General features: G+C 34.4%; 1 protein-coding gene across 1 annotated transcript in view; it reads right to left on the reverse strand.

Annotated features, from left to right (window-relative positions):
- The window catches only part of LOC129216794 (macrophage mannose receptor 1-like), a 37,727-nt gene that overhangs the window by 15,732 nt on the left and 1,087 nt on the right, over positions 1-20,908 (reverse strand). Inside the window, exons 2-5 of the mRNA XM_054851010.1 lie at positions 17,371-17,463; positions 15,003-15,125; positions 10,621-10,769; positions 9,270-9,366 (exon numbers count right to left, since the gene is read on the reverse strand). Of these exons, the coding sequence (XP_054706985.1) occupies positions 9,270-9,366; positions 10,621-10,769; positions 15,003-15,125; positions 17,371-17,463 (462 nt within the window). The remainder of the gene's footprint in view (positions 1-9,269; positions 9,367-10,620; positions 10,770-15,002; positions 15,126-17,370; positions 17,464-20,908) is intronic.

Raw genomic sequence — 20,908 nt, forward strand, 5'->3', positions numbered from 1 at the left:
TGTATGTGTGTATAGGTGTATGTGTGTATGTGTTTGTGTGTATGTGTTTGTGTGTATGTGTTTGTGTGTATGTGCGCGTGTGTGTAGGACATAGATGCAACCTGGAGACGGCTTTCGCTATAAGGTGCAGCATCGTGAGGAGCCCGCCTGTCCACGGTGATGGTGCAGAGGGTGGCGGTGGGAAAATAAAATGATAGGACATCAAAAACAGTCAAATAAAAGCAATAAGCAATCGTGATTGCTCAAAAAAAAAAAAAAAAAAAAAAAAAAACGTAAAAGAGCCTATAAATTGACACTTTTGAAACATAACAAAATTTAAGCAGAATCTACGAACTAATTACTGTGGAGAGAAAACTGTTCCCTGTATTTATGCAAATACTTGATCTCAGATAATTCGGGTGTGGTGATTCAATATATGCAACCAGTTTTGATGCTGAAGCTACATTTTTTTTTTTTTTTTGTGAATGCATAAGTAGATTAAGATTCTCTTTCTCTGTCTATGTAGATACACAGTCGAGCCCGCTCAATGGAATAGCCAATTTGCCACGAGAAACTATTGTAATAAGCGGGATATTTTATTATCCGGGATCGAAATGAAACTACAACGGTTTGGTGCATTGAAAACGTGTTACATAAAGCGGCATATCCTTTTAACCGATATTTCAAGAAGCGGGCTCGACTGTATATACATATATTATATCACCGTTGAATCACGCTATCTAAAAACTAGTATGTTGTGGCTATCACGAAGCTTTCTTCTATATTTTTCCTTTTTCTGATCCCTCCCCATGCTTAACGAGAAAGCAATATTCCTAACAAAAACAAAATTACACATGCAAAAACTTGACGACCATCCCAATGTCTGAATTATTGCAAAAGCAAAGCAAAGAGCGAAAATTGAAAGTTATTTTAAAAGCCTTGCTTGAATTAAATACAAATATTTTATTTGTTAACAAACGAGGGATGGCAAAGGTTAAAAATTTTAAATCATTAAGATAATATTTCCGATCATTTCCATACAATTAAAATCACGAGAAATACGCAGACGACAATCTATTACGATTTATCTTTCTTATTGTTGCATTAATAAAGCTATTTTTATTCGCAAAAGAAAAAAAATCAACACCTCTTGGAGCGATTGACGTCAAAATAGAACCAAAGCCTGTTTACGTATGGATTCACATATATTCCAAATTTCAACCAGAACGTAGCATTACTTCTTGAGATAGGGCACTCACAATGGAAAAAAAGAACGGGTGATTGCGCTACCCCCTTTTTAGCTGTTGACACCAAAATAAAATCAGCTCTTATACCCACTAAGAGCTACTTGTCAAAAAATTTTTGTTTGATTCCGTTCGTTATTTCTTGAGATACAGCAGTCACAATTGACGACAAAAAACTTTCTATAACTCAACCCCCGTTTGAGCTATTGACACCAAAATTGAATCAACACCTGCTCCTGTTAGGGGCAACATGTGGACTAAATTTTGTGTGATTCCGCCAGTTACTTCCTGAGGAATAGCAAGCACGCGTAACTCAAAAAATGTCCCATTGCTCCACCCCCCTTGGAGAAATTCGCGCCAAAAACCAATGGGCACAAGTTCACATAGGGGCAAATATGTGTACCAAATTTCGTTCAATTTCATGCGGTAGGTTTTGCTGTAGAGCGGCCACAAAAAACTGGTCACACACAGACGCGACACACATACACACACACACACACACATACACACAGACAGACAGACATTTTCCAAAAATAGTCGAAATGGACTCAGCACACCTCAAAACGTTCGAATCCGTCAAAATTTGAAATTCGAAAATTTGCACGAATCCAATACTTTCTTCTATATATTAGATATAGAAGAAAGTAATAACCGCCTATGTGCTCCATAATTGAATGGTTGATCAGAGTGTGGAACCCTGCGTTCTTTTGACCATTTTCTTTCTTCATCATCAAAAAATAATTTAATAAAATAAATTTATGATCTGCAAATACTGGTAAATAATTTCGTTCATATAAATTGAGGCAGTGAGAAGCAAAGGGATGTAAGTGGACTTTTTCAAGTTTCGAATAAAACGTGTATAAAGATTGCGTCCTAGGTAGACTTTCAATGAATTTTTTTTTCTAAATCATGCGATACAGCATCACCTACCAGTGCTACTAGTACTATCTCTTGCCCCAAGACAGAGGAGGGGTTCGCCTACCATTTGTACTGGTTATCCCCAAATTTTTAATTTTACCACTTGCATCCCTTTGTTTCTCACTATCTCAATTAGTTTTCGAGCTTTCTGATTTCAAAAACCTTGGAAAAAATTGAAACAAAAAACAAAAAGGGGTCATTCCATGCGAAATGAGCAAATCAGCTGTGGATGACATGTCACAGATTTCAATGAAAATTTTTACTTAGGTAAACCATGCATATCTATGAGGGAATGCAAAGTATGCCAGTTTGTGACTGGCAAAAGCTGCCAGTTTGTGACTCAATAACTCCATAAGTTATAAACGTACACTTAAAAAAAATATTTCCGCATTCTATGAACAAATCTCTATTGGGAAAAAGCAAAGTAAAATTTATTCGTATCTCTTTTTGAATCTGAGATATTAACAAAGATTGACATTTTGCCAATTTACTTCAATTTCAAATCACTCTTCTAGCTCTTTTAATGAAAAAATAACAGTAAAAATGATTCAGATTGAAAAATTATCTGTAACTAACTATCTGCTCTAATTTATTAATTGTTTATGAATTTCTTGATGACGAAATCGTACTTTAAAAAATCGAAAATTTCCGAAAATTTCATTTTTTCCTCTATTTCAGATGCTTTTTTTTTTTTTTTTTGAAGATGAGGGAATGCTCTAAAATTACTCAAGCTTTTTTACGCAACATATTGAAGTGCCTTTTAGATGCTACTAAATTTTAATCATTGGTATCAGCGTATTTTTGTTACTAGAGTAACTTGAACTAAGGCAAAATTTTATTAGTTAGTTCTTTTTATTGTAAGTTTAGCAAAACTGACCATCTCTTTCGTGTTTCATTTTCTCAAAAGCATGTTTATGAAGTACTTGCTAGAAGGTAAATTTTTTAAAAATCGAAATAAATGTTAGATATGCTTGCTTTTGCATCATTGAGTCGTTTATCTAGTTTTTTAAATTCTCGTAATTTCACATAAGGGTCAATCCATACAGGTTCGATACAGTATAAACTACTCGTTCATGTTCAAATATTTCTAAGTTATAAAATTAAAATAATTATTTTGAAAAATACAATATGTTTTTTCAGTATAATGTATTATATAGGGCACAATATACGTAATTTAAGAAGGTGCCATGAAGTTTTCACACTTTTTATTTCTGTTTTAGTGTGTGAATTGACTAGGAAAATTGCTCAATTTCAAAGACCTGTATCTTATTTACAAACCAAATACAAACTAGTATGTTGTGGCCATCACGAAACTTTCTTCTATATTTTTCTTTTTTTTTCTGATCCCTCCCCATGCTTGACGAGGAAGCAATATTCCCAACAAAAACAAAATTACACATGAAAAAACTTGACGACCATCCCAATGTCTGCATTATTGCAAAAGCAAAGCAAAGAGCGAAAATAGAAAGTTATTTTAAAAGCCTTGCTTGAATTAATTACAAATATTTTATTTGTTAACAAACATAAGATGGCAACAGTTAAAATTTTTAAATCATTGAAATAATATTTCAGATCATTTCCATACAATTAAAATCACGAGAAATAAGCAGACGATAATCTATTACGATTTATCTTTCTTATTGTTGCACTAATAAAGCTATTTTTATTCGCTAAAAAATAATGATAACAAAAAATAAATCAGCACCTCTTGGCGCAATTGGCGCCAAAATTGAATCAAAGCCTCTCACAATGGAAAAAAAAGAACGGGCGATTGCGCTACCTCCTTTTTAGCTGTTGACACCAAAATAAAATCAGCTTTTATACCCACTAAGGGCTACTTGCCGATAAATTTTTCTTTCATTCCGTTCATTATTTCTTGAAATACAGCAGTCACAATTGACGACAAAAAACGTTCTATAGCTCAACCCCCGTTTGAGTTATTGACACCATAATTGAATCAGCACCTGTTTCTGTTACTGGCAACATATGGACCAAATTTTGTTTGATTCCGCCAGTTACTTCCTGAGGAATAGCAATCACGCGTAACTCAAAAAACGTCCCATTGCTCCACCCCCCTTGGAGGAATTCGCGCCAAAAACCAATGGGCACAAGTTCACATAGGGGCACATATGTGTACCAAGTTTCGTTCGATTTCATGCGGTAGTTTTTGCTGTAGAGCGGCCACAAAAAACTGGTCACACACAGACGTGACACACATACACACACACACATACACACATACACACACACATACACACACACGTACACACACACATACACACAGACCGACAGACATTTTCCAAAAATAGTCGAAATGGACTCAGCACACCTCAAAACGTTCGAATCCGTCAAAATTCGAAATTCGAAAATTTGCACGAATCCAATACTTTCTTCTATATATTAGATATAGAAGAAAGTAAAAACAATATGTGTAACATGTATAGTACTTGAATGGAATATTCAATTGGCCAAGAAATTTTATTTTTAATTCCATCCCCTTTTGGTTTACAGGGGTCTAAAAATGTCATTTTTGTCATTTTTCCGATTTTTGAGGGGCTGTAATCTATAAAGGGTGCACAAACACACAGCAACAGTTACATATTCTTTTTAGCATGGTTCCAGTGATTAGTTTTTGAAGTATTTCATTTTGTGTTTCCGTCCCCTACGCGAGTTATCCCCCTTTGAAATGAGTAAAATTTTTACATTTGACCCTGAACTTTAACCTGTTGCCGTTATTTTAATTATTAACTTACAGCTATGTAACTCTGCATGTATGACTACCAATTTATGCATTTTAACACCAAAGCATTCAATTAACTGTCATAAATGTAATTCAAATAGATTTTGGCCAAAATGAAAAGATTTAAAAGTCCCATTTTTGACTACGAAAATCACTTTTGATGACCTCACAAATCAAAGGTCCAGTGGAGAGAAAAAATAAAAGTGGTTTTAAACATCTTTCACATCCAGCTTTAAGGACATGAATTTCAAAAAAAATTAGAAATGGTCGAGCGCACCCGTCTGTCGAACATGTATGGATTGACCTATAAAACACAAAGAAAATGCTATTTTTCTGAATTTTATTTTACGTTTGTAAAATCAAAAACAGTTTTGAGTTTGTTCAAGCAAATAGTAGAAACACAGCTCTATATTCTTGTAAAGTTTTAAAGTTGTCTGAATTTTCCCTCATTTGAATTTCTGTGTCTATGTGAAGTGGAAAATCATCATTTTGCAAAATGTCACTTAGTTTAACACTGATTTTGGGGACAAAGAAGTTAAAATACAACTTCAAAAGTAAGGTATTTCTTTTATGATACTTAGCACATTATTAGATATTAATTTCATCAAAGCTAATGCATTTCTTAAAGATTGAGATTAAAAAATAAAATGCTTAATTATGAGAAAAATTGAAATATTTTCAGTTTTTTAAACTCCGTTAAAAGTTAACTATAATAAATTTGAAAATTTTACTGACATCAGATTAATTACCCTACTCCATAGATTGCAACAACATATAACTTTTATGTTTTCATTAAATAGTTAATAAGATACAAGCCTTCAAAAATGCAACATTTAGCATTTATGAGAATGCTGTTCAATTCGACCAATTTTCAATCGCATGTAACTATTCAAATAAAAAATTTTAAGCAAAAATATTTCAGGCATTTTTATATAGGCATAAAGGGAACCTGTTTACCAAATTTCATAAAAATCTGTTACCATGCGGCCACCACTTTTTTGCGAATTTTGCTCATTTCGTATGGAATGACCCAAAGAGCAATTGCGGTTGGGAGGAGCAAAGGGATGTAAGTGAACATTTTTAAGTTTAGGGTAAAAGGCGTTTAAATTTCACTGTTTTACAGCATCTACCAGGGCTACTAGCACTATCTCTTGCCTCAAAACGCAGAAGAGGTTCACCTACCCTTGTACTGGTGGATCTCCAAATTTTTAATTTTAGTACTTACTAGCTGCGTTGCCCGGCTTTGCCCGGTCTACCTTGAAAATAAAAAGTATGTCAAGTGACGTATATTCAACAATCAGGCGTAAAACATAAATTAAAAAAAAAAAAAACATCATGTTTTCCTTTCCAAACAATGACGACAGATATTAAAATACTTTTAAGAAATTAAATCCAGAAAGATGGATTTAAAATGCGTAATCATGGAAACACAACATAAAATAAGTTTAAGGAATTCAAATGCGAAAGAAAATGGTTCACAATTTGAATGGAATCGAGATTTCTTAAACTTGATTTAAAAAGGTTTGTAACTTTTTTCTCCTATCGAGATAAAAGATTATTTTTTCGACCATAGGTCGAGTTAGATCTGGAGTAAAAAAGGTCGCTTTTTCCAACGGCGTCAAAAAGAAAGCTGTGGGACAAATCCTTCACTTTTTACAGATTTATTTAATGAAGAAAGAAGTTCCTAAATTTCAGGTAAGCCTAAAAAAATTCGAGCAAAAAACGCAAATAACTCCCGCCATAATAGAGTTAGAGCATTGAAACAAATTGCGTAGAACGCGGAAAATTCTACCCTTTCTAACGATATGTAATATTACTATTTGCGAGTAATTTTTCATCTCCATATTCGAGAATTTATGTGAAAATTGGATGTAAATTGGAATAGAAAAATAACTATTCATGGAATTGTTTTCGAACTGATCTGCAAACCTTCTCGGGACTTAAAGGAACAAACTGTGAAAATTTCAGCAAAATCGGCCGGGTAGTTCTCGAGTTTTGCGAGTTCAAACAAACAGACGCTTTTTGGGGACTTCATTTTATACTATGTAGAGATACTTTAGTACTACTTACTTTAGTATGCGTCGAATTTGAATATTTCTTGAATAGGCGACGATTCGTGAGAGATCGTTCGCAAATAATCTGTTTGTAACATGAATTACCCCGAGCGATTGCAAGTAAACGTTGCAAACGTGCGAACGACCCCTCACGATTCGTTGCCAATCCAATTCAGATCGAAATTCGGCCCATTAGATCGTTGATATCTTTCTGAATTTTTAAGATATTGAACTGGAATATTATCATGAGTTGGGGAACCTAGTTGGTTTTTAAATTATGAAAGTTATAAATTGCTATCTTTCGCACATGTGCAGTGAAATATTAATTGCTTTAAACGCTCATATTTCTTCAAATTTTAAACATTTGAATTTCAAATTTTAGTATGATACTTCTCTTGTATGCAGCCAAGTTTTCTGAAAGTTTGGTAAGTTTTGATGAACACTTTGCGTGTTATTAGCCAAAAAACTTCAAATAAATTTCGTTGTTCTGAAAGAAGAGCTTCTATCTTCATGAATATTAGTGATACTTTCTCAAAAATGTATAAAAAATACATAGTAAGCTGACTAATGTCTGAAATTTACAGCTTATTCCCAGCTATTGACGATGAGGGATGAACAAAACACTTTTTGTTTTTCTCAATTTGTTGCTGATCCCTTTAAATACATAGGCAAATTATTTTTTTTTTTGGAAAATGACAGCTGAAGCATACCTTTTATGTGACAAAAGCTATCGAACAATTGGTCTCTTTTTTTCCTCGAGAAATCTATAAAAAAGTGAATTTTTGAAAGTGTTCCAATACTTTTCGTGATATAGTGTAAGTTTGGATTGCAAAACTTGGTCATATCTTGAAATACGTATATATGATCAAGTGTTAAAGAAGTCTGGAATAGTGACACATTTCCTACGATAAGATACGTTTTTGCGTCCAGCTTGTAAGTCTGGATCATGTACGTCTGGATTATAACACTTTGTCATACTCTGGGCTTCGTTTTCATAGTTTAGTATCAGCGGAGTCTGGATTATAACACTTGGTCATACCCTGGGATTAATTTTTATAGCTCAGTGCCAAAGCAGTATGGATTTGTAATATTTGTGGGATAAAGGTGTCGTAGTCGTGTCGAAAAGTCTTAAATTGTGACACTTATCATACCATAGGATAAGTTTTTGTAGTCCAGTATCATGCAAGTCTGCAATGTAACATTTGGGTCATACCATGGATAAGTTTTTATGGTCAAGTGTGTAAGGAGTCTACAATTGTAGCACTTGTCATACAATTTAATAAGTTTTGTAGGCAAGTGTCAAAGAAGTTTAGAACTGAAACACTTGCCATATCCCGGTTTAAGTTTTTGTAGTTGCGTGTTAAAACATTCAGGAAGTGCAACGAGGAAGAGTTCTGCAACTGGAGTTTCAGACACTGGGATCCAGAATGGAGGGAACGTATCAGTTGTCCTTACGCAAATGGTTAATTGCACAAGAAATTTAAATGCAAAAGTTTCTCTTTATGGTGCTTCACCATCCACTCAATAGTCCCGAGCTTAGTCAGTAGGGGGGAAGAACTTCCATCAGATCTTACACATGAGGACATTTCCGTACAAGCATGGTAGACGAAGTTTTCCTAGGATAAAGACGAACAAACAATTGTGACACATTCGCTTCATTCCGGCAGCAAACTTCTCGATGCGACTTTTTATTACAAACTTATCCCATGGTATGGTAAGTGTTTTGGCTTGTGCATTTACTGTCGTGCGTTAGAATACTGGATGGTTAGAGCCAACGCACGTTGATAAAATAACTACATAGCATCTATGAGACGTTCACTCGTAACATGTGCTGATTTTGACGCAGTTTCATCGCAAAGTATTTGGAATGTTTCTAACGTAGTGAAATCGCAGAGCTAAAGCGCGTTACGTAAACCGCTTGGTACTTCACTAATGGCATGATAGCTTTGCGATTGTGCCGAGTTCGAGCCATAAACGGTTTGCACCAATGGTTTTAACGTAGCGCTATCGCAAGTTGGAACTACGAATGGAATCTAACGAGCGTTGCATTTGTCCTTACTGTTCCAGTACTTCTTGTTCCGAGAAGTAGCTAAAAGATTGTCGTTTCTTTGGCAGTAAATTCTTCCGAGTAATTCTTTTCTTTTCAATACATTTTTATGGTGCGTGAAAGACCTACTTTCTGGATATATAAAAACTAGGCCTTAACATATGACTTTTTTTTTTAGTTGAGGGTAAATCATCATTCGATGAAGAAAAAGGAAATCAAATCATCAAAAATATTCCAATAGTTTTATATTATTCGCTGACGCATAATATATAAATATAATGACTTACTTTTTTGGCAAATAAAGGGGATCTCTTCTCCACAATCTTTGGTATTCCAATAGCCGATCTGAGTTGAGCTGTTAAACTGCATTTCTACGCAGTGTTCCTGTCATAAAGGATATTTAAATGTTTCACTAAACTAGAATAGCAAAAAGATCAAATCTCATTGCGATGGATTAGATATGGCCACCTTTGAAAGCAGTAATACGACCATTCGATTGCATAATGTTACAGCTCTGATAGGTAGTCATATCGAACCAATGAGTTCGGTGTGGCCAATGAGATTTGACCTCTGTTCAATAAGCACACTTTCATGCACCAATTAAAAAACATTTGACTACAGCGCTTTCTGATGTCCAATTCTCGAGCTATTTTTGAAAACCAGTGTATAAAAAATTCCAGAGCGCTGGTGCAACATACGACTTATTTCACTTTTCTACCTCACATGGTTTTGCTGTTTTGTCATTTCAAAGTAGGGGAGTTCATTTTCAAACACCTCGTATTGTCCATGGTTTAGGATGGGGATGATCATGAACCCAAAGACTGTATTGACAGTACAGAAATCCAAAGATAGACACCCTGTATCCACCCTTGATGTCATCTTCAAACAATGATGACCCCCCCCCCCACACACAACTGTTTATAAACACTTAGAACCGTCAGAATGTCCTCTATATGTTATGTAGTCTTAATTCACCAACAGTTTAGTTTCAAAAATTACCAGAGAGGTGTGATAATAGAGTTTCTTTCCATTTACTCCAATTGTCCTTAATATCGATAACTCGAAGCCTTAAAACTCGAATTATTCCTTTATCTCTAAGTTTTCATTCGGTCTTAAAATAATTTAGTGTTTTCGATACAAAAGTCGAATCTATGTCTCGAATTACTCTTTTTAAGTCGTAGTTTTTACGAAAGTTTTGTTTTTATTTTACAGACGATGAAGTTTTAAGATGCAATTAAAAAAAAATGTACGCAGTCAAAAATAACCCGTTTTTTTCAATCATAATACATTTTATTCACTGGGAAGATATTTTTTTATAATATTAATAATTAGTTTTATCCAAACAATAGGTATTATGGTCCATCTATTGTGCACTATTCCTGAAAAAAAAAATCTTGAGTTGGCTGGGAAAGGAACTTTGCTAGCTCGAACTAACGATTATTCGGAGGTTCAAGTCGGTCCCCTAGGATTTCGAGTTATCAAGAGTTGACTTTACCAGCATATTCCTTGACTTTACTCCTAGAAGAACTAGTGATGCTTTTTACTTTGACTTCCTTCTCGAAATGTTTTCGCTTGATTCTCAACATGTTGATGAAAAATATCTAATTTATAAGGATAAACCAATTTTTCATCACTTACACGTCCATTAGATGGTTCTCCTGGTGCCCAATTAGTGAAGTCCAATGGAGTTTCATCCTCCCAATAGAAGCCAACTTCTAATTTTGTGTCACTGAGGCCAATCCATACGCTCCTCCTGATGTCTAAAACCAGGAATGTGGTGAGAAATTCTGGGAAACGAAAAGGGAAGTTAAACGTTATGCAGTTTTTAAACGGTGAAATTATTATTATAATTTTTACCAATACACATGTATAAATGGATAGATGGATTATGAATGTGTAAGAGGTAACAGCTTAAGAAAAATTAGGCATCGCAATGTCGTTCTTTTTGATGAACCATTATCCAGATGATCTTTAATTTTTTTAAAATTTATGTATTGAATTCCTTCATTTGAACGACTTCGTTCATTTAAAGCAGTTGATGTAAAAAAGTATCAAATATAAATAATTAAAACTCATAAATTACAAATATTTTTTGAAACCCCGACAGTTGACTATAAAAATAATGAGAATTAATTTCTAACTCACACGATGTCGACGAAAACCTGAAGAGTCACGAAGGACTAAAATAAGGCGAGAGTACTAAACGGTCAAATTATTATTATAATTTTTACCAATACACATGTATACATGGATAGACGGATTATGGATATGCAAATGGCAACAGCTTAAGAAAAATTAGGCATTGCAATGTCGTTCTCTTTGGTGGACCATTAACCTGATGATCTTTAATCTTTTTAAAATCTATGTATCGAATTCCTTCATTTGAACGACTTCGTTCATTTAAAGCAGTTCATGTAAAACAGTATCAAATATAAATAATTAAAAATCATAAATTATAAATATTTTTTGAAAACCCGGACAGAGAGTTGACTATAAAAATAATGAGAATTAATTTCCTAACTCACACGATGTCGACGAAAATCTGAAGTGTCACGAAGGACTAAAATAAGGCGAGAGTACTAAGGTGGGTGCGCCAAATAAAGCCATGTTGACTAATAAGGCCAATCCTTCATTTTTCTTCAAATCGAAATGTCGGTACATTGCAGAAAAATGTGATTCATTAATCCGACAGCTTGATGGATTTTACAGTAGAAATTTACCTGCAAATGTGGAAATATTTCTGATTCTTGTCTCTACATAGTATAAAATGAAGTGTCCAAAAAGCGTCTGTTTGTTTGAACTCGCAAAACTCGAGAACTACCCGGCCGATTTCGCTGACATTTTCACAATTTGTTCCTTTAAGTCCTGAGAAGGTTTGCAGACCAGTTCGAAAACAATTCGAGGAATAGTTCTTTTTTTATTCCAATTTAGGCCCAATTTTCACATAAATTCCCGAATATGCGAGTGAAAATTTACTCGCAAATAGTAATCTTAATATATAAAAATCAATGTCCTGAGATAACATATATATATATACATATACATATATATATATCAACGCACAGCCAATACGGCTGAAGCCTCAGACTTGAAATTTGGCAGGCATATCCACATGATTACGAAAGTATCCACTAAGAAAGGATTTTTCTAAAAATCAATTAGTTTGGGAGAAATTAATTAAAACCCGTTAATTTCTGCGAAATTAAAACCTGTCATTGAGATTTAAATCCCTTATTTTAAGAGGCTTTCCTCCATTCAAATCATTATTCAGTACTTCATCTCAACTTTTGGTCGATAGCGAACTATTAATTTGATATTGTTTTTAGTTCTCACGTGATTCTTCGAGGCTTTTCTCAAGTCAAATCATGATGTTTCTGTCTTTTGCTTTCATTTTTTTTTCAAAACTAGAAATGAAGTTTTTAAGAGCATCATCATAGGCGGACTATCCTTTTGAATTTAGAAGAGTGCAGTTTCCTGTAAAAGTTTGCTTTGCAAAAACCGTTAATAAGTCACAAGGACAGACATTAAAAGTAGCATGGATCAATTTAAAGAAGCCTTTTTTTTTTCACACGGCCAATTTTATGTAGCTTGCTCCAAAATCTGTTCATCAAGCAGCTTAATAATTTTAGCACCAGAAAAAGAAAAAAAAAGAAAATTTGAATTTTGAAATTTTGAATCCAAATTATGTTTTTCGCAATCACGAACTGAGACAGGACCCTACTCATTGGAGTTATTGTTTCTAGAAACGGCTCCTGTCCCCCCCAAGTCTGCCTCTCCTCCTGGGCGGTTACGTGTGCATAGATGTGTGTGTGTGCGTAGACCTGTGTGTATGCACGTAGGCGTGTGTGAGTGTATGTGTGTGAAGTCGTGTGTGTGTGTGAACGTGCGTGTGTGTAGGACATGGACGCCTTCGACCAGGAGATCGGATAGCTCAAAACCGGAGCAGCCGTGCCGCGCCGCCAACAGAGGACGGTGGGCGGTGGTGCTGCAAAGGCTTCTGGTCCAAGTTGAAAAAGGCACGGACACCAAAAACGGTCAAATGAGAACAATAAACAATCGTGATTGCTCAAAAAAAAAAAAAAAAAAAAAAAAAAAAAAAACCCGAAAAATGTGTTTTACAAAGAAGTTCTTGCTTAAACATAGGTGTAACAATAAAATGTGGATGACCTGTGTTTGCAAAGATAATCAATACTTTGAAAGGATTGTTAATAATAGTTAAAGATCGGTTAAGTACAAGGGCATATACATAAGGAGTCCAGGGGCCCCGGGATCCTCCCAAAATTAGAAAAAAATATAGGTAATAAGTAATTATTACAGGGGATTTTCGAAACTAGGTGCCCCAAACACTGTTAACCCTTGCTAATTCCATTACCCGAGCAATGCCGGGTACGGGAATGCTAGTATTATATATCCTTGGAAAGGGAAGAATTTTCCGCGTTCTACGCAATTTGTTCCAACACTCTAACTTAATTGAGGCGGGAGTTTTTTACGTTTTTAACTCAAATTTGTTTAGGCTTAGCTGAAATTTAGGCACTACTTTCTTCATTAAATTTATCAATAAAAAGTGAACGAATTGTCCTACAGTTTTCTTTCTGACGCCATTGAAAAGAGATACCTTTTTTACTCCAGATCTAATTCGACCTATGGTCGGAAAGTTTAACCCTCTATCTCCATGAGAAAAAAAGTTACAAGCGAATTAAATGAAGTTCAAAAATCTGTTCTCTATTCAAGTTTTTAACCATTTTATTTTGCGTTTCCGCGGGTAACGCTTTTTGAATCCATTATTTCCATCTTTCTCATTTTCAGTTCTGAAACTTATTTTCTTTTGTGTTTCCTTTGTAACGCTTTTTAAATCCATCTTTCTCATTTTATTTTAATTTCTTAAAAGTATTTTAATATCTGTCGTCATTGTTTGGAGGGGAAATTTTGCATGATGATTTTTTTCTCTTTTATTTATGCCTGATTTTTGAATATACGTCACTTGGCACAATTTTTGTTTTCAAAATAGACCGGGCAAAGCCGGGCAACGCAGCTAGTAGCTTTATATAAAAAGCATCTGCTGGTCCAATAAACCAGTGATTGGTACTGGATGTCACGATAATAGGGGAGTGAAAATTGTGACAATTTGGGATAAGGAAGAGGGAGGGAGTAACAAGAAGCGTGACATCACACATTCATTTTATAGAAGTTTGGGAGAAATAACGTGACATGTGACAGGAGGGGCGGGTTTCAGGTGACGTGAGTAATCTTTACGAATAATAAAGCTGAAAGTCTCTCTGTCCGGAACTCTCTCTCATCTTTGTCTGTCAGGATCTCTGTGACGCGCATAGCGCTAGCCCGTTCGGTCGATTTTCATGAAATTTGGCACGAAGTTAGTTTGTAGCTTGGGGGTGTGCACCTCGAAGCGATTCTTCGAAAATTCGATTTTGTTCTTTTTCTATTTCAATTTTAAGAACATTTTCCGGAGCAAAATTATCATAAGATGGGCGAGTAAATTACGAAGTTATCATGACGTGGAACCGTAACATGGGAGAGCGAATGAACATAGCCAATTGGCGAGAAATGAATCATCCATTATTTGTAAATAACAGGCGAAATCGAATGACCCTTAAAATTTTCTACTACGGGCAAAGCCGTGCGGGTACCACTAGTTTGTGAATAAGGGATGGGAGATCAAAATTTCATTAAAAAAATCTTACGATATTATGATATTATCATTGACAGTCCCTCAATAATCTATTATTGATTATTGAGTAATATTAATGATATTATGTTATCTGATATTATGTATTGACATAATATCAGATAACATAATATCATTAATATTTGACACTATTGATAATGATATTATGTATTGACAGTTCCTCAATAATCTGTTCTTTTGAGTGAACTTTTACGGAATGCGTAATGATTGTCAACTTGTAAAAAAAAAAAAAAAAAAAAAACTTTAAAATGGCGGGTGACTTAAAAGGAAAGGGTATAAAAATGTTTAATTAGCAAAACGACGTTGAGAGTCTTACCTAGAATCGCTTTAGAGCTTACTGTTGCTAAAGTTCCACCGGCACGTTTGCAGTACTCTAATGCATTCATCCAACCAAGATTGATAAACTTTTTATTTCCACCAACTCTGTAACACTTATCACCTAGGGAAAAGAAACCCATTTAGTGTTATGAATGCATCAACTATGATTCAGAACATAATTTAAAAAATAGTACCTGGACGACCGAGCCTCGCTCGGCTTTAAAGGAATTATTTTTTGTCAAATTGTGTTTTTTTAAGGTTCAATACTTTTCCAAATATACTTGAAGAGCTTCACGTTAACGAAATATTATGTACTCGACCTTCTTATAACACTAAAGTACCAAACAAATAAGATTCTGAATGTAATTAAATCAACATTTTGCTTTAAACTATCTGTTACGTTTGTTTCCACTATACAATTTTCTTGTCAGTAATTATAATATTTTGACCTTAGTTTTGCTATGGTGAAATCGGTTTTTAACCGAATACTTCCTTTCATACTATGATGCGTTTCACGATTTTATCCCAATCGAGATTTTCTTGTTGAATAAATACTTTTAGTTTTTACGCCAGAAAATGCTACATACAGCGAGATCCATCAAAACTGATGATCCACAAACCATTCCAACAAATGATAACAACTGTCTTAACAAAACATAAACAATCTCCAGACATACACTTCTTCGGAATAAAATTTAGATGCGTGATTTAAAAAACATGTTAAACTATTTGAAGTGTAAAAAGAAAATAAATAAATAGAATAAAATAAAATAGGATGGTCAAGCAATAGTTTCACTTAAAAAAGAAAAAAAAGCCTTACATCGACTTACATAATGCTTTTGAATTTGTTTTCAGCCAAGTGTGTTTGAAATTAGCCAAAGTGGCTAATATCAGCCAAGCCTGGCAACCCAAGCAAGTATAAAATTTTAAAGCGAGAAGAGACAAATTTTCATTGTTATGGTTGCAAATCGTCTGCCTGATGCGTCAACTCACAGTTTACTTCAAGGCTTACCTCAATTTGACTTTGTATTAAAAAACTATTTTTTGTAAAAAATCGCGTTTTTACAGAAAAAACACTGATGTGGGTGAACTTAGAATGCAAAACTACAATTAAATCCAAAATTTCATCCAAATCGTTTAGAGCCATTTCCGAGATAAGAAATATATATATACCCACAAGAATTGCTCGTTTAAAGATATAAGATGTTAATTACATTTATTAGACAGACTTCATTAGTTAAAGATTAATGCATGCTCCATCTATAAAGTGCTAAGAATTAAACTTTATATTGTTAATGACAAGCGGAGTATAGCCATAAGCAGGGACTGATATACGGCAGGGCAATCGGAGCCCGGGCCCGGGACACCAAAGGAAAAGGGGGCACCAAATTTCTGTCATCAGATTTTTTTTTTAGTGACCAGTGTTCGGGGGCCCTCTAACTAAGGGGAATAAAAAATTTTTGTCATTTGACATTTTTTTTTTTTAATTAAATGAAAGCATATTAGCCAATTGTTGTGGAGAACTATCGTTTTCGTTATTGAAGAGAATTAAGTGTCCTTTGCTTACTCTGATTTCTGATGGTAAATTATCTTTATTAGCTCTGTTATCAATAAAAAGAAGTTTGACCTAAAATTTGATTACGAGGACATTATAGATGAATTTACTATAAGAAAACAAAGGAGAAAATATATAAAGAATCATTGATGCACAGAAAGCACATTATGATTTACCTTTACCATTTGTATCATAGTTTTTCCATCTGCAACTGTAAAAAAATTTTTAACATGAAAATCATAAATTTAGTTTAGATTAAATGATTTCTTTGCAAAACATCTTAATTATTAACTTTTTTCGTATGAAATCGGTATTTTAAAGTTTTCTTTCTATCAAAATAATATCCAACACTTACCAATATATTTTTTTGTGTGAGGGGGGCACCATAATTGTCAGTGCCCAGGTGTCGGTCCCTGGCCATAAGAAATAGTGAGTAGTGTGTTGTAACGATATGAGAGAAAGAAGGGGACCTAGTCCGCGTATATAAAATTGGAATTCGTATCTTTTCTCTAATTTACTTTTAACTTAAACTTTCAATACTTCAAACTGTGCACCTTATTTTAACCATTTTTTGCCGTTGTTAGTTCGCATCTAGGACTAACGGTTTCGAAAACAGAAGTCTTATAAACGGAGACATGTTGTATATGTACTCAAAAGGCCTATGGTGTAGTGAGAAAATTCTAAATCTCCTTTTCAAAAAGTACCGAGGATCGGAACAGTTTGAGAAAACCCTGGACAATAGTGATGGTTTGTATTCGAAAGAATTAGAGTTAAATTCGCAGAATTCAGCTTCTAACAACTTTGTACTTACCGAACGTGTACCATCCTTTGTCACAACTCATAGCTTTATCAGTCAACTGGGCAGGAGCTGGTATATGTCCATTCCTCAAAGAGAAAACTTGAGCTGCAGCAAGGAACATTTTTCATAAACACAAGCGATTTTAAGTTGCCTATATCGTGCATTCATGGTAACTTTGATACGTAATTTTTATATTTACAACTTCCCTCCGATTTTTAAATAGTGCAATTGCATCTGTTGCTATGAAACTGGAGATTAATTCCTGAAGTACGAGGATACTACAAATGATTCTTTTGTTTCTGAAACTCTATACGTATATCCACAAGTATTGCACGAATGACGATGAGGAATGCATGGAAATAACCATTAATTCATCAAGGTTTGGCACTGTGTTAACCAGATGACAATACGAGTACAGCATTTGTAAAATGGTGACACAACAAGAGAAACGTTTTTTATGTGTGTTACAAATAGTGTGAAGTTCATCTATTCTTTCAGTGCTTTGGGGGCACAATAATCACCCTGTTTACGTACCCCTACAACTAAAAGCGTTAGAAAAACTCAAGGATAGCATCTATGTGGCCGTGATGATCATTACGTAGAGTAACTCGCCTCATGCATTTTTGTATCGTCGGCCTATTAATGGTCATTACTGTAGCATGGATACTATTTTTGAGTTTTTCTAACATTTTTCGTGGGAGGGTTCTTGGGGGGGGGGGGAAGGGGGGAGAGGAGGCATAAAAAACGTCATTAATGTGCCTCCAAGGCACTGAAAGAACAAATAAACATTATGGTACCAAAAAACTGCGTCATACTGGTACCAAACAAGAAGTTCCGTCTAGAACTAAACGAGCCTACTTTCCCGTATACCCATACTACTTTCTAGTAAATAAACAGCATCACTTTTTAAACAAAGCAGCGAATACAATTTTTCTATTAAAAAAATTCTTTAACAGCTTTCAAAACGAAAAAATAATAATTTTAATTAATAAGCTCATTAAAATAAGTGCATCATATCAAGAAAAAAATCGTTTCTTTTTCCCCTGTTGCCAAAAATAATTTTTTAAATGAATTAATGCACTTACCAAACTAAATAAAAAATCAATAAAATGTCGACTTAAAAAAATAATTTTCATTTTCAAAAAAAAAAAAAAAAAATCGTCTGCGAATATCTTTATGTAGAAACATAAATGACTTTGAGTTTATTCGCCGAAAACTGAATACCTAAATTAAAATTTTAGCGCGAAAATAAAAACAAGTTATATCAACAATAATTATTTCACAGTTAAAACCACAACTGCTGAGTCGGAGTCAATCTCATTTTGAGATAAAGGAGTCGGACTCGAATATCCAAGAATCGGAGTCAGTCATTTGTCCTCAGTGTATAAATTTTTGCCAAAGCTACGAAGTCAGAGTTGAAGTCAGGGAGTCGGAGTTCGATTAATTGTCGGGCACAGGAGTCGGAGTCAGGTGCCCCTAAATTCTCGGAGTCGGAGTCTGGAGTTTGACGTCAAGAGCTATTTCCAACAAAATTTGTTTGAAGTAAATCCGCCTTCAAGTACGGAATCTACATTGACTTTCAGTTTCCCCGTAGGCGCAAATGTTAAGGGGTTTGAACTGTTCAAAATTGAACGGAAAATTGCTCAAATCAAAAAGATATTTTATATACAAGTTTTTCATCAAAAGCTTTTTCCTATAAAGTTTGACGCAAATTCGCCTCACAGTTCGGAATTGCCTTGAATTTCCCCGTAGGCGCTAATGTTAAGTTTTTTTGAACTGTTAAAAATTGAACAAAAAATAGTTCAATCAAAGAGTGAAAATGGGAATGAGATGTCCTCGCCAAGATCTTTCGAACAAAAAAAAGTTTGTTCGAATCGGACTATTCATTCAAAAGTTATTGGGGGGGGGGGGGGGGGACAGACCGACAGACAGACCGACAGACATTTTTCCCCATCTCAATACCCTACTTTCCAATTTTTAATTTTTCGATATTTATTTAATTATTTTATTTATTTTTGACTTTTTTTTGTTTTTCGCGATATTTTTAAGATGCATTAAGCCTTCTTTCGTGTTTTTTTTCTTCTTTTTCTGACTTCTACTGGGAAAGTAGGCTAAAAGGGAAAAAAAAAAGCTTTTTTTTTGTTTAGTCGAAATTTTACAAATACTGAAAGGGTTAGCACAATTCCAAATCTTGATGAGTTTGATTAGTTTTAAATATTTCCCATCCTTGTACGGTGTAGTACATTTGGACATACGAACGAATCATTTGTAGTAGTTATTCAAAACTAAGAAATAGTTATTTTAAATCATTTTAAGTAAGCTATTGCCTTGATTAAGAGTTATTCTGCCGCTTAGGTTCATTTTGTACCACGTCAGAAATGGTAAATAAAAGTTGTGTCAATTTTAACGAAAGAAAAAAGCTTTCAAATGTATAAAAATTACAATTTTTATTGCATAGCATCACAAGGTTTCTATCATTTATTATGGTGCACAGAATACTGCAATGAGAGTTGTGCAGAGTTGATCTTCAATGTTCAATCTGCATTTCAGAATAGTTTTTAAAATAGTAACTTTGGAATTATTGGATGATAAAATGGTTTGTTTGCTGTGTTTTCAACTTATTTAGTTAAATAAGTTGTAAAAAACAGATACTGTAGCTTGTCATTTGAGTGCAGCATTAGGTCTTCCACAGTTTCTTTCGAATTATAATACAATGGGAACTTTGTTACAAATACAAATGTGACGACCAGCAACAGGCTCTGGGCCCAGCTAGGCTGGTCCTAGTCAATTAATTAGTCTCCAATGAAGATCAATGGCCCTCTTAAAGCTATCCACTCCCTTGCTCATTACCGCCTCTTCCGGTAAGCTATTCCAAGCGCCCACGACCCTGCTAAAGTAGTAGTTTTTCCTGATTTCCAAGTTAGCCTGAGATTTAAATAGCTTAAAACAATGACCCCTTGTCCTGCTTTCCCCGCAAAAATTTAATCCATTTACATCTTTCATTTTGATAAATTTAAATAACTGAATCATGTCCCCTCTGACTCTCCTTTGCTCCAGGCTATACATGTTAAGCCTATTAAGTCTGGTATCATAATCTAAATCTGAAAGTCCCCTTACTAATTTAGTTACCCTTCTTTGAACCCTTTCCAATACAAAAATATCTTTCTTCAGATAAGGCGACCAAAAATAGACCATTACATAGGACTATAGCCAATCAAAAAACTCAAGGGCGATGGGAGGGGTCCGGACCCCCTGGACTCGCCCCTTGTGTGCGCCACTGATCTTTGGTCATCTAACAAACATCATGGCGCACTTTGGAGCGCCTGTCCGAAACAACTGCATCTGAACTATAAATGATAATGTGTATCAAAGGAACAATCTTTTGTATTTTCATTATTTTTCTTCTGTTATTAAAGATATGTCTGCTTATCTAAAAGTGTGTTTCGCTTATTAGCCATACTAACCGGATTATCCGAATTTTTGATTATCCGGATTGCCCTTGGTCTCAGTTAGTCCAGATAAACAAGATTCTACTATAAAAAAATTAGAA

The sequence above is a fragment of the Uloborus diversus genome, chromosome 2 (assembly GCF_026930045.1).
Source record: "Uloborus diversus isolate 005 chromosome 2, Udiv.v.3.1, whole genome shotgun sequence".
In the NCBI taxonomy this organism is placed as follows: Eukaryota; Metazoa; Arthropoda; class Arachnida; order Araneae; family Uloboridae; genus Uloborus; species Uloborus diversus.